This window comes from Notamacropus eugenii, chromosome 1, assembly GCF_028372415.1.
Source record: "Notamacropus eugenii isolate mMacEug1 chromosome 1, mMacEug1.pri_v2, whole genome shotgun sequence".
NCBI classification, from domain to species: Eukaryota; Metazoa; Chordata; class Mammalia; order Diprotodontia; family Macropodidae; genus Notamacropus; species Notamacropus eugenii.
Genome location: NC_092872.1, coordinates 76572246 through 76586915, shown reverse-complemented (window position 1 = coordinate 76586915; position 14670 = coordinate 76572246). Strand labels below are relative to the sequence as shown.

Sequence of the window (14670 nt, the reverse complement as noted above, 5' to 3'; positions counted from 1 at the left end):
TCAAGCTCTTTTATGGCCTGAGCCCATATAATACTCATTTTGGAGGTACTGGAGGCAGAGGCCCTGACTTCCTTTGATAGTATGCCTTGTTCTTCCTCATCTGAAAGGATGGAGGAAGACATCTGTTCACCAGGAAAGTAATCTTCTATGGTTTTATTTTTTTCCCTTTTTTTGGGCATTTCCCCAGCCAGTTACTTGACTTCTGAATCCTTTGTGAAGAGGAGGATCCTAGTGCTCCTCCTCTCCCCAGTACCTTGCTCAAGGCTGAGATTCAAATCAGCTGCTCAATTCCCCCAGGAGCTTTGAGTGGGGGCAGGGCTGCCACTGAGGGGTGAGGTTCAGATCAGCTGCTCACTTCTGCCAGAGGCTTTAAGCTGAGCTGCCTGGACAATGGACCCAGTCTGCTTCCTCCACCACTTGCTGCTGCTGCTGCTGCCGCCTGGGGCTAGTGCTGAGGGAACTCTGTTCCCCTCTTGCCCAGCTGGGAAAGCCCTCCCACGCTGACCTTTGGAGCTTTCTTTGTTGCTTGTGGGTTGAGGGATCTGGGACCCTCTCTGCTGGGAATTCTGTCCTGGAGGTCTGTTTAGGTCCTGTTTCTCCCAGTGCTGCGTGGCCAGGGCTGGGCTCTGCTCCACTCAGCAGCCCATGAGATAGACCTTTCCTGTTGGCCTTCCAGGTTACCTTTGGCTGCAAACCTCTTTCACTCTGTTGTTCTGTGGCTTCTGGTACTCTAGAATTTGTTGAGAGTCATTTTTTACAGGTATTTTGTGGGCTGTGGGGGAAGCATGAGAGTATATCCACCCTAGCCATGAGATATATTTCAATGTCATCCTGGATAGAGGTCTCTAGTAAAGTCTCTTGAGGATCTTCCCTGCTTCTTTTAAAAAGTGTTTTTATCAGCAACCAGTAATTAATGCTTGCTTATTAAATTTTCTGATAACATAAAGCAAAGGGGTGGGAATGGGAAGTGAGATAGTAAAGCATTGACTGACAGAATGAGTGAGGTTTCAAAAAGTTCTCAACAAACTAAAATATTGGACCAAATCAAAGAAGATGCAAATTTACTTTGAAATTTTATTCTTGAATTCCAAAAATTAACTTTGCTAGTATAAGATTGGGGAAATATGGCTATACAGTAGTTCAGTTGAAAAACATTTAGTGGTTTTAGTGGACTGTGTGATTAAATATGAATCAACAGTTGTATTATGGAAACTGAGAAAAATACTACCACCTTGGACTACATGAAGAAAGGGATGCTTCAACTTTTCATGACTCAAGAGGGTCTAAATGTTCTCTTTTTTGCTCTATAGTATTATTTTGGGGACCACATTTTAGGTGGGAAATTGATAATCAAAAAGCATACAGCAGACAATATGGTTAGTAAAGGACCTCAAGGCCATGCCATATGAACATAGAAGGAAATGGGAATGAGAAAGAGTAAGAGTAAACTTGAAAACTATAGATATTTGGAGGCTATCATGTATAATATATATTAGATTTGCTCTGTCTGACTCCAGAAGGCAGAACTGGAAGCAATAGATAGAAATTGTGAAGAGACAAATTTAGACAATATAAAGAAAAACCTCATAAAAGTTAGACTGTCTAAAATGGTTACCTTGGGAAGTAATGGTTAGTCCTTTTTAGAGGTTTTTAAATCAAGTCTGGATGACCTGTCAGGTATCTTGTGAAGGGGAGTGTTGTTCAAGTGGAAGTTGGACTAATTGGTCTCTGAAATCCTTTGATTGTCAGAAATATCCCTTACCTGGTGGTAATGCAAGTAGCAATGCAAGAGCCTGAAATTTATAATCTTAAGAACTGAGACCAGATTATATTTGATGTTAGGAGAGGTATTTGAGGTATAAAAAGAAAGCTCTAGTTAATTGAAAAAGTATGCATTTTGATTTCTCTCAGTTTTTGACTTGACAGTACTGTTGCTAAGTCAACAATCATTATTAAGTGCTGATTATGTACTATGCACTGTGCTAAGTATACAACTACAATAAAAAAGACAGACTACTTTTAGGAAACATACATTCTAGTGGGAGGAAGGCAAAACATAAAAGAGGACTGAAAGTGTGCATGGGAAAATATTTGAGGCATTGGGTGGGACTTCGTACCTGAATGAGCAGTTGGGAGTGAAGTCTGGAGAGTCTGAAGCAGAACTAGGAAGGAAATGACCCATGGCCAGCCTGGGCCTGTTCTCAAAATGGAGGCCATACAAAAAGTACTCACTAATGGGAGAAGGATCTGGTGTGGCAGAGGAATGTTTTAGGGTGAGAAGGTCCCAGGAGCTGAGGCGAGTTCCAGAGTGTACAGAAAGACCAGTCTTTTCTAATGTGGAGTTTGGAAGCTAATCTGCATATTGAAGTCTTGAGTTGTGTCTGAAATTGCAAATTATTACAATTCATTTTGAGCATCTTTCCAAAGAAATGCAAAGATAGAAGTCCCAGTAATAAGAGTAGGACACTTCATTCATATTAGCACATTTATTTCAGTGAACCATGACTTCATTGGTTAGTTTTAATGATTGCTATTGATGTTGATTTTCTACCATTATGAATTGAAAATGAATTAAAAACCCCTTCATAACGTAGTTCATGGTTTTCATGAATTACTGTTGATAAAGAAATTCCTAAACCATGTGCTACCCTTTGGGTGATCGGCCTCTTCTCTTATTACTGGTGCTCAAAAACAAACATATTCTGTCTATGCGAGTACTCAAAGCCTTTTTATTTTGGTTGGACCCCCTTAGTTTATTTTCTGAAGCTATAACTTTGAATATACATGTTTTCACTGGATTTTAGTGGTCATATGTTAATAAGTATTATTAAATATTTTTATGAGTAACATTTATTTGCTGAAGTAACATTTTCTTACATTTGATATAAGTAGTGGTCAATTTTTAAGACTTTTGAATTGTATAAAATTATAAATCAAATAGACAATGTGTAATCCATTACTGATCATATTGCTTGGAATAAAATCTATATCATTTTAATATCTATATGCGTGTGTGTGCGTGTGTGTATTTAGACACATAAATAGAGGTAGTGAGCTGTAGTGGCTGGGGAGCTGTCCTATGGGTCAGGAAGACCTGACCTGGCTTTAAATGTGTAGTTTAAAGAACACTGTCTTTGTCTACTTTGACCTGGATTCAAATCCTCTTTCTGTCCCTTGCCACCCCTGCAACCTTGGGCAAGTCACTTAGCCTCTTTGGGCCCATTTTCCTTGTCTGTAACATGAAGGGATTGAATTAGATGGTCTCTAAGATCTCTCTCAGGTCTAAAACTATGATCTGTGATGGATATATTGGCCCTGTGACCCTAGACAAATCACATGATTGTTTAGTGTCCCCAGTAGCTCTCTTAAGACTATAAATTGCAGAGTAGGTATAATATTGGTAAAGGGATTTCCTCATTGGTAATTTCCTACATCAATAAAATAAAAAGTCTGTAGAAAATCATACAGTGTGGCCCTTGAAAAAGATGTAGTCAGAGAATATTATCTGCCACAAAGGTTCTTTGCTCTCAAAAGGTTATTGATTCATGCCATAGTGCTACCTGGGGTACCCAAACTCACCCAAACCATTGCTTATTAACATTAGTGAATAATGACCTGATTATAATTTTATTTAAATATTATCAGAGTTTTCATATTGATATCATAAACACTTGCATTCATAATAGACAAAGGCACTTAAAATTATACTTTGATATAAAGTAGATATTTTTAGTGAAAAATGTCAGAAAAAAGCATTCTCCTTTGAAGATATCTAAAATTAGTTATTCATGGTGATTACATAGTGTTTTTTCCCTTTCCTTTAAAAATAGGATTGCTTGGCAGTCAGGACTCTTGATCCTCTCGTCAACACGTCCAGTCTGATTATGAGGAAATGTTTTCCTAAAAATCGTCTTCCATTACCAACTATTAAAAGTGCTTTTCATTTCCAATTGCCAGTTATTCCTGTGACTGGACCTGTGGCTCAGCTCTACAATTTACCGCCTGAAGGTATGATTAACTATGTGCTATTTGTTATTATTTTTATTTTTTGTCAACTTTTCTTGTGGTTGAATTGGATAGAAATAGGCAGACTTAACATAGTAATTATATTTTACTTTATTTAATAGTCACCTCTTATTTTAAAAAAAGACTGAGTTTCTATTCATATTGCCAGAAGAATGCCTTTTAGTGTAGGGATATGTGTTATATTTATGCATATGAATTATAAGAGAATTTCATTAAATAAATATAATCCCCAAACTGTTTTAAATTGCTCCTTATGATTTTTAAAGTATGTGTACATAGAATATGAATACATAATCAATGAGATTAATTGCTGCATTTTTACCTATTAAGTGAACTAAACAAAATTTTTGTCAAAAGTTTTATGGTTTTCTGTCTCCTTAAAGGCATTTATTTTAAAAATTGCCCTTGACTTATCTGATTGAAGATATAAAAATATATGTTTTTTAGTTTAGATAAATTGGTAACTGAAATTGTTTTGGTTTTGAACTACATTTGTGTGTGTATGTGTCAGAAAATGAGAAGTGAAATTTTCAAGAAGTCTAGGATGACTGAGATTTCCTAATTAGACAATCAGTGAAGCAGAAAATGTTTTGGAGAAGGGAAAATTGGTTGAGTATGCTGTGATTTTTTTTTGGGGGGTGTCTATCTGCAATGAATAAAAAAAGAAGTTTTATAATAGTGCAAATGATGTTAATACAGAAAAAGCAAAGTAATGGTCACACATTTAGATTTAGGCCATGAAAAGGTCTTAGAGGGCATATGTCCAAAATCGATGGGATCTCACTGATGTAGACCTTCCTAACAGGGATGTGTTCTGTAGTACGTGCATGCATGCCTTTCTGTGCACATTTTCTCATAATTTCACCACTACAGAGCCATCCACTGAATGTATAGGGACCTTCTCTTTCTTTTGCTGTTATGAGAATGCTGGTGGAGCAAATGTTTCATCCAACAATATCTCATACTAGTTCATCTTCTTTTTCAATCATGCATTTCTTTGATAACTTCCTTTACTCTTTTTTCCAGTACCTTATTTGCTATGTGTTTTAGCCAGCTTATATCTACCATGTACTTTTCCATTGCCTTCCAAATAACATTAAATTTTAATTTTTTCAAGTCATGTTCCATGACTCTCAGTCATACAGCATCACCATTAGAATATTTTTATTTTAAAAATGGGTCTCTGTTTCAGAGAGCAGTCTGGGGTCATTAAAGGAGTTTTGCCGTTTTTTCCTCAATCCAAACAACCCTTTTCCTTTTTAATCCTGGTACTACTTGATTGTCCATTCTTAGGATAAATACCAAATGAATAAGTTGATGCATGTTCTTTTTTGTTGTCCATCTAACTGTATATCAGAGTCTGACACAGGCATTCTTTCATTGCTGTGGGGACAATTAGGTCAGACTCTTTTGAGTGACTGAATCTTGTCTAGGAGGCTCCGCAGTGTTCTGAGGCTTAATGCAATCAACTTAATGTCATCAGCAAATAGGAGTAATTGGAGGATTTTGCCCTCTATAGGGGCAATTTGTACTCTGTGCTAGATCTCCTCCTTAACACTAATGAATATATTTTAGTAGTAATAATAACTTGAATTGTATTATTATCCACATATTATTATTCTGAATATTTAATGAATAAATCTGTAAAAATACCTAGGATACCATATCCAGAATTCTTTTATTGTAGAAATATTGTATTAAAAATATTTCAGTAACTTTCATGGTAAAGATTCAGTGAACGTATTATATTCTAATGATATGTTTTATGTAAAAGTGCCTTGAAAATGCTTTTCAAAAGCATTGTGCAAATATAAGGAATACTTTTACTATTGTCTGACTGTTGTTAGCTGTTTTACCTTCAGCATTAAAGGGTTTATGGCTCCATCTTCTGGTTAGACCTTATGAATAAGTAGTCCCTTTTCCATGTCAGAACAATAACAACTTTCAGAACACCCTTTTGAATTTAAAAAAACCACATCTCTTCTTTGTGTTAATATTTGTTTTGCTGGTTTATTGAACAATCTGATTTATCCCTTCCCCTTTTTAGCCGAGTTTTCTGTTCTCTAGCTAATCAAGAAAATACTCTTCTTCTTAGTACTAGTCTCTCATTCTTTTTTTTTGTTCATTTTCTCTAATAGTCATTTTTTCTCAGCTCACATTTCTGGCTGTTGCTTTTGACTTTAATTTTTTGATCCTAGAGATACACATTCGCTAGGGAGAAATAGAAGCTTCAATCAGTAAATCTTTATTGAGTTTCTCTTACGTTCCAGGGAGAGAGAGGGAATAAGTATTTCTACAACACCTTCTATGTGCCAGGCATCGTGTTAAACTCTTTACAGACATTATCTCATTTGTTTCTCACAACAGCCCTATGAGGTAGGTGCTGTCCCCATTTCACATTTGAGGAAGCAGACAAATAGAGGTTAAATGACTTTTCCAGGGTCATCTAGCTAGTAAGTATCTGAGGTTGGATTTGAACCCAGTCTTTCCTGATTTCAAGCCCAGCACTCTTTCTGCTGTGTCACCTGGATGTGGTAATAGCTTATACAAAGACAATATATTATATATGTAATATATATATATTCTGTGTTCTCAAGGAGCTTATATTGTATTGGGGGAGACAACTTCTGCAAGTATAGACATATACAATATGTCTATATATGTGTATATGAAGTTTTTTGGGGGAGAGGGCACTATTAACTTGGGAGATTAGGAAAGGCTTTATGTAAAAGCTGCCATTTTAGTTGAACTTTTGAAGAAAACTTAGGATTTTCAGAGTTGGAAGGAGAAGGCAATCCATTCCATGTGTGAGAGACAACTTATGCAAATGGAATTAAGAAATTGAGTGTTGTGTGTGAGTAACTGCTACAGGTCAGTTCAGTTTTACCACATAATGCATGAAAGAGAGTAATACATAATAGGCCTGGAAAGGCGTGTTGAATCTGAATGGTGAAGGAGTTTATATGCAAAACAAAGGAGTTTATATAATATCTTGTAGGGTCATTGGATTTTATTGAGCAGAAAAGTGATATGGTTGTCAGACCTGTGTTTTATAAAAATCATTTTGGTAGCTATATGGAAGATAGATCAGGAGGAGGGAGACTTGATGTAGGGAGAACAGTTAGGAAGAGATGATTAGATTCTGAGCTACAGTGGTAACCACATGAGTGAAAAGAAGCGGAAATGTGTGGGATATTTTGGAGGTAAAATCAACCAGACTTGCCAATTGACTAGACGTATGAGTTGAGGGAGAGGAAAGAGTAAAAGATGTCTCTGATTATGAACAGTCAGAAATTTGTCAAAGGGGTTAGTTTTAAGGGGAAAGGGGAAGGAAGAGATAATATAATAAGTTCTTATTTGAGTGTGATGAGTTTGAACAATTAAATTGAATATGTCTAGTAGATAGTTGGTGATGCAAGACTGTCACTCAGGAGAGAAAATTATGTGGATATATAGATTTAGAAGTAATCTCTACACATGATAATCAGACCTATTGGAGCTGACCAGGTTAGCAAGTAAGAAAGTGAAAGAGAGTAAAAACCCAGGATAGACATAACCTTTGGGGCACGCCTGCAGTTAGGGTGGATGATGAGCCAGCAAAGTAGATTGAGAGAGTAATCAGATAGGTAAGAAAAGAACTGAGAGTAGTTTCACAAAAACCCAGAGAGGAGATAGTATAAAAAAGAGCAATTCTTATTTTCTCATGAACAAAATTCACTAGTATGGACTTTTTATATGTACATAGAAGACAATAATGTAATTTTACCATAGATTTCACAGTCATGTGCTATTCAAGAACAAGCAGTGAAGGGTGAGCTACAACAGAAGGTGCTATTTAATATTTTATTAATAACATGATTATTTATAAATATTTATGTGTTTATGGTATTTTGTGATGTGACTTCTTAGTACTTTGAACATAGCAGTCTTCCCCAGGGTATCATTTTGTAGAAAGTTTACCTCTCACCTACTTATAGAGCCTTTTGTATCACAGTGGATGACGTAGTAGATGAAAGCGATGACAATGAAGACCTTGAATTAGAAGCTGAAAATGAAACTGAGAATGATGATGATATAGACCAAAATTTTAAGGTTGGTATAAATGTTTACTGTTAATTAACTGTATACAATGTGCATTACTATTGTAAAAAGAAAGTAAATTTCACTAATGACATAGAGGCTTATTGCTGAATTTGTGCCTATTTTTTTCTTCTTTTTTTTTAATATTGTGGTTCGTCAATGAGAATGAGCTATTGCAAAGAGAAGTAAAGCTTTGTCTTAAGTCCTTATAGTGGAAGAGGCCTTGAAGTGTTATCAAATTCTCTCTTTTTGGCCCTAGGAATGATTTTAATATACATATAGTTAAGATGTAAAATAAAAAAAATTGTACATTTTGCTGTTTTAAAAATAAACTTTATTCCAACATTTTGTTCTTTATATCATCAGAATTTCTTAGTAGCTTCCCTCTTTCCTTCTCAGAGAATCAGATCATATAACCGTTTTTTTTTAAAGAAAAAGGGCAAGAAGAGGAAAAAAACACAATACGTTGAAAGGAAATCTGAAAACATATGCAGTGTATAACACCCATGGATCTCCCACCTCTGCAAAAGAGTGGGATGAGGGATGTAATTTTGGGTCATATTTATTCTTTGCAATTTTGGGACATTCACTTGTGATCGTTTTGTGGTAGTTCTTTCCATTTGGGTTATTGTAGTGTGCATTGTGATTTTAAAGATTTCTCAGGAAAGTGATTCTGTGTGTGTGTGTGTGTGTGTGTGTGTGTGTGTGTGTGTGCATGAAGTATACACACATACATATCAATGCACACACAGTGCAACCGTGTTATAAATAAGATTATCCTTTTGGTTAGGAACTTGTGAATTTTGTGAATTGACCTACATTGAGTCCCTTGTAATATGGATTATGGGACATTGTGAAGATTAGCATCAATATAGAAAATACTTCAAGGATCTTTGAATTGGAATAGACACTCTCTCCATGACCAAACTCATATGTTTTGGTAGATGGCACTTGAGAGAGTTATTATGCCCTGAAGAATTCAGCCCACCAGGTCATGAACCTCTATCTCTGGAACTTACTGGAAATACTTTATTTTAGAAAGTGGAGTTTTTCAGAGTGCTGAGAACTAACGTTTTAAGGGCTAGAACTTAATTTAACAGTTTTTGATGGAAATATTTCTCAAGCATAGGCTACATTTCTCTGACTTTTTAAAATAAGGTATATTAAACACAATTTAACCTTCCCTTGAAGTCACTGTTAGAGACAATAGTGATTGTGATGTGCCAGTTAGATTTAGGTAGAAAATGTGCAGTGAAGGGCTGATCAGCAAAGTGACCAGCCCTGTTTCCAGACGGCCAATGATGAAGAATTTTTGTGGAGAAATAATGGACTCAGGGTACAGCATTTTTTGGATAGGGTCAGTGCAGCCATTTGTTTTGGTTCACTGCATGTGCCTGATGCTTATTTGTTGTGATGGTTTTATTTTTGTTTTGTCTTGTTTTTCCAATGTGTTTGTAGGCACTTATGGGGAAGCAGAAAAACAGATTTTTATTAATTGGAAAAAAATAATTTAATTAAAAAAATAGACACTTTGCTTTCTTGAAAAAGTACCTGATTTCCATTTGCTTTTTGGTTCTTTTGGTGTAGTGCAAATAGCTGTTTGTTTACTCTATACAACTGAATCCTGTTTATTGTTTCCATGTACACAGAGTAGAAATGTTCTGTGCCTTTAAGGGCTGCAGTATTGAGGTAGAGTTTGCTGTGCTATGAATAAGGCAATTTATTTCCCTAGTGGAGTTAATAATAATTGGTCCAGTTGTTTGAAGGCCCTTTCTAAATTTGGGATCACAAAACTACTGTAGACAGATAGTAGTCGATGTGATCAGATTCCCAGCTCTTCCTGGCACATAGTTTGTTTCTAATCTGTCCAGAATGGACAGCCTGAATTCTGTCCCATACTTTGGGAACTATAGGATGTCAGAATTTTCCAAAAAGTCATAAATAGAAAAAGTTTGAGAATGACTTTAGTGTTATTAAGTGTACCAAAACATTCTTTTACAAAGTATATCTCCTCCACCAAAAAGCTGGTTTATCAGTTGTTAACAGAAAGGAAGGTTGGGTACTTTGATAACATGTTAATAACGTTGACTGTTGTATTTGACCAAAATTTGTTGCCTCTCCATTCATACCCCAACCACCCTAGGTCAGGTCCATATCACCTCTTGTCTGGATTACTGCAGTTTTCTCCTAACTGGTCTCCCTGCATGCAGTCTCAAATCTATCTTCAGAAGGGTTTTTCTGAATCTACAGGTTGTTATCCACTCACTTCTCCCCACTACCAGGCAAATTACCTTCTGTATAGATACCTTTATGTAATTCTCTGTAACCAATGTTGCCTGAGTAGACTATAAGGTAGGGTAGAGAGACAATCTCACTCCTGCCCCAGCATCAGTGCCTGGAACAGAGTTAAGCATTTGTTGATTAATTGATGACTTCATTTATGTATGTATCTGTTCTTTCAACTCTTCTTTGTTTACTCTGCATCCCTTCATGTAACTCTTCCCATGTTTCTCTGAATTTTTCATACTCAAAAATCACTAGTATAGCTTAGTTAGGTTTCTTTTAGTTCAACTTTCTTTAACCAAGCCTCAACTGTATATTTTACAGTTTGACTCTTTTGAATTGGTTTAATACATGTCTTAATGCTGTGATTTTCTCTATTGAAGAACACTTAATTTCAGAGGAAGAAATTAAAGCTATCTGTAGTCATTTGAAAAAATGCTCTAACTCACTATTGATTAGAGAGATGCAAATCAAAACAACTCTGAGGTACCACATCACACCTATCAGATTGGCTAACATGACAAAACAGGTAGATGATAAATGTTGGAGAAGATGTGAGAGAACTGGAACACTAATTCATTGTTGGTGGAGCTGTGAGCTGATCCAACCATTCTGGAGAACAATTTGGAACTATGCCCAAAGGGCTACAAAAATGTGCATACTCTTTGACCCCACAATATCACTTCTGGGACTCTATCTCAAAGAGATCATAAAAATGGGAAAAGGACCCACATGTATAAAAATATTTATAGCAGCTCTCTTTGTGGTGGCCAAGAACTGGAAATTAAGGGGATGCCCATCAGTTGGGGAATGACTGAACAGGTTGTGGTATATGAATGTAATGGAATTCTATGGTGCTATAAGAAATGATGAACAGGAAGACTTCAGAGAGGCCTGGAAGGACCTCTGTGAACTGATGCTGAGTGAAAGGAGCAGAACCAGGAGAACTTTGTACACAGCAACAAGCACAGCGTGCGAGGGTTTTTTCTGGTAGATTTAGTCCTTTGCAGCAATGCAAGGACCTAAAAAATTCCCAATGGACTCTTGCGGCAAGGTGCCTTCCACACCCAGAGAAAGAGCTGTGGAACTGGATCGCAGAATGAGGCAGAACATTTTCTCTTGTGTTTTGTTTGTTTTATAGTTTCTCTCATTCATTTTGATTCTTCTGTGCAACATGACTAAAGTGAAAATGTATTTAATAGGAATGTATGTGTAGAACCTATATAAGACTGTATGCTGACTGGGGTGAGGGGCAAGAGGGGGAAAGAGGGGAAAAAAAATCTAAGTTATATGGAAGTGATTGTAGAACACTGAAAACAAATAAGATAATAATAAAAAAATAAGAATGTATGTATAGGACCCATATAAGATTGCATGCTGTCTTGGGGAAGGAGCGGGGAGGGAAGAGAAAAAATGTAAGATACATGCAAGTGATTGTAGAAAACTAAAAACAAATAAGATAATTTAAAAAAAGAACACTTAAAATGTTAAATTGGATTATTAAAAGAAAATAAGTAGGAATGATTACAAAATTTATTTTGCTCATCTTTGGCTTTAATTCCATGTAGTTACTTGGACGGCATTAAATTTAGAGTGTATTCTGGTTTATTAAAGGCATACCTCACCCTTGATACAGTGTGTTTTGATTGTTACAGAATGATGACATTGAGACTGATATTAACAAGTTAAAACCCAAGCAAGAACTAGGACGGCCAATAGAAGAACTAAAAATGTATGAACATTTTTTCCATGAACTTTCTGATGACTTTCAGGTAAAAAAAAAAAAAGCTGATTAATCCAGGTCCTTAATGTTTGCTCAGTTAAGAATACTTTTCTCTCTTAAATTGAAAGCTATTTCCTATTTTGCTTTTCATTTTTAAAGCAAGAAAGAGTTTTTCCTTTGTCAGTAACTACTTAGCCAGGTTACCTTGTGCAAACCACTTCACTTCTCTGGGATTTTAAGTTTCTTTACCTATAAAATGAATGGCCAAAGCTGGGAGTGGGAATTCTGAGCTGCAGAGGGAATACAGCCAATTGGATGTTAGCATTGAGACCAGCACCAAATTGGTGAACCTCAAGGATTACCAGGCTGTGTAAGGAAGAGTGAAACTGGCCAGGTTGCAAATGGTGGTCTTTCTTGTGATCAGGAATGGAGTCTGTCTTGTGAGTGACCAATGTACTTTTAACCTGGATAAAATAGGGAGATCTAGTCCTCCAAGTGAAAAAAACATGGTGTAGATTTGGTGATCTTTAAGGCCTCTTTTCATCAGAAATAACTTGTGAATATAAATTACTTCTACTACATTGAACTTTTAAAATACTAAAACAAACTAATCATCTGTTAATATCTCCCCTTCATTCAATTGCGCTGACATGTTGGAATTAAGAACTACTTGAAAGTGATAACTAAAAATTGCTTTCATGTTATTATTGACATTTGAAAATAAATATGATAATCTTTTAAGTTTATTATTTTCCTTTCTGTTAATGTCATGTGAAAAGTAGTGGAGGAGTACTGGAACATTTAACTTATGATTTGCTACCACCCTTAATTCATGGTAAAAATTTTTACTCTTATTTGCTAAATAGCTTAGCCTGAGCTAGCAATAATTAATAGGAAAGTTAAGGGGAATATAAATACCCTAATATTTGAGTGTGGCTTAGGGAAAGAGTTGATCTTGGCTCTGCTACGAGTAAGCTGCATGATGTTACTAGAATTGCTTAAGTTTTCGGGGCCTCAGTTTCCTAATTTGTAAAATTAATAAGTTAGATTAGATGATCTCTAAGGTCCTTTTCAAAAAGTCAACAATTCTTTTTTCTTATTCCTCCAAAAGAGAGTCTGAATGTGTGGTGCTGAGTGTATGAGTTTTTGAGAAAGTGATGGAGAGGAAAGGTAATTGGAAAGATGATTTTTGCCTTGGTGATTTTAAGTTTGTTAGAAATTTATAGACCTTTATTCATAGGATGGGTTAAACAGCTGCTACAATTCTAATTGAGTGTTTAAGTTGCACCATGAAACTGGAGATGCACTGGAGTAATGAAAGGGAGAGACAACTGTCCTGTGTCTTTAGCCCGAAAATATTACAATATTCTCAGGAGGGGAGGTCAGAAGTATCTAGGTAAGAGTAAAAAGAATGAGTTTAAGCTTTTTCATATCTTCCCTCTTCACTACCAAATTTGACTACCAAATTACAACAAAATACTTATATATACAGAAACCCTTATAGGTAATGGAGAAAGCTTTTGCAGAACAATAATGGGAAAGTTGTAGGGTTGGCTGCAGGCAGAGGAGGTTATTTGGTTGATTTGAATCACCTCTGTGATTTAGTATGGGTGAAAAGACAAGTACATTTGAGAAGTCTTGGTAGATTATGAATGTATAAAAAGGAAAAGGAGATTGCAGCTGGTACTGAGATGAGTATTTTGTTTTTTATTGTTTACCAACTCTTTTACCTTAAACAAGTAGCTTACTGTAGAGTTTGGTTTGACTTGGTTCCTTCTATCTACTTATCAATACAGTTCTTCACATTGATAGTTAAGTTCCATTGCATTCCATAAAGACTTAATACTGACTGCTAACTTTCATTGTATTGGAAGGAAAGAAGTTAATTTTTAAAGAGACACTTTCAGAGTCTCTGCTTAGTAATACACTTTATTTTAGGTTGTCAGCTTTTAATTCTATGGCAGATGATAAGTGAAATAGTTCATAATTTATGTAATTGGGAAAATATATGTAATATGAAGATGTGTTGGTATTCAAATACCTCTCAATTTTTATTTCAAAGAGAATTTATTTTCCCTGTTACAGTGACTTGTATGTTTAATGTGTTTGAAGAGTATGCGGTACGTTGCAGTGATGTAATGCAGAAGATATTTTTAAAAATAACTTTTGTTATGACCAATGAGTGATAAGTTTTACTGACTTATTCAAAAAGACAGAGTGAATGAATTTTGATGACTATTTTCCACTTTATCTTACATATTTTTTCCAATATCAGTCACTTCACTTGGAAATTAGTTTATTCTGTTTGAACCTTCAAAGACCACAGAAGTGGAAGAAGCCATCTTTTTTTGCTTAGTAGTCAAAATGAAAAAAAAAGAAAACAAAAATACCCTTTGAAGACAATGCATAATAATAAACATGAGCAATTAAAAAAGAGACTCTTCCATGAGTTTAAAACCAAGAATGCCACTACTCAGTAATTATTTGGAACCATAAGAGCGGTGGAGGAGTAGGAGTGAAATGAAGAATATTTGTGCACCAGGGGAGGCAGTCACAAA

At 35.6% G+C, this 14670-nt stretch overlaps 1 protein-coding gene across 8 annotated transcripts in view; it reads left to right on the top strand.

Moving 5' to 3' along the window:
- The window catches only part of AGTPBP1 (ATP/GTP binding carboxypeptidase 1), a 241452-nt gene that overhangs the window by 94905 nt on the left and 131877 nt on the right, over positions 1–14670 (top strand). For all 8 annotated transcript variants that reach the window (XM_072606021.1, XM_072605974.1, XM_072605967.1 and 5 more), the window contains 3 exons: positions 3831–4008; positions 8021–8118; positions 12045–12161. In XM_072606021.1, the coding sequence (XP_072462122.1) occupies positions 3831–4008; positions 8021–8118; positions 12045–12161 (393 nt within the window). The remainder of the gene's footprint in view (positions 1–3830; positions 4009–8020; positions 8119–12044; positions 12162–14670) is intronic.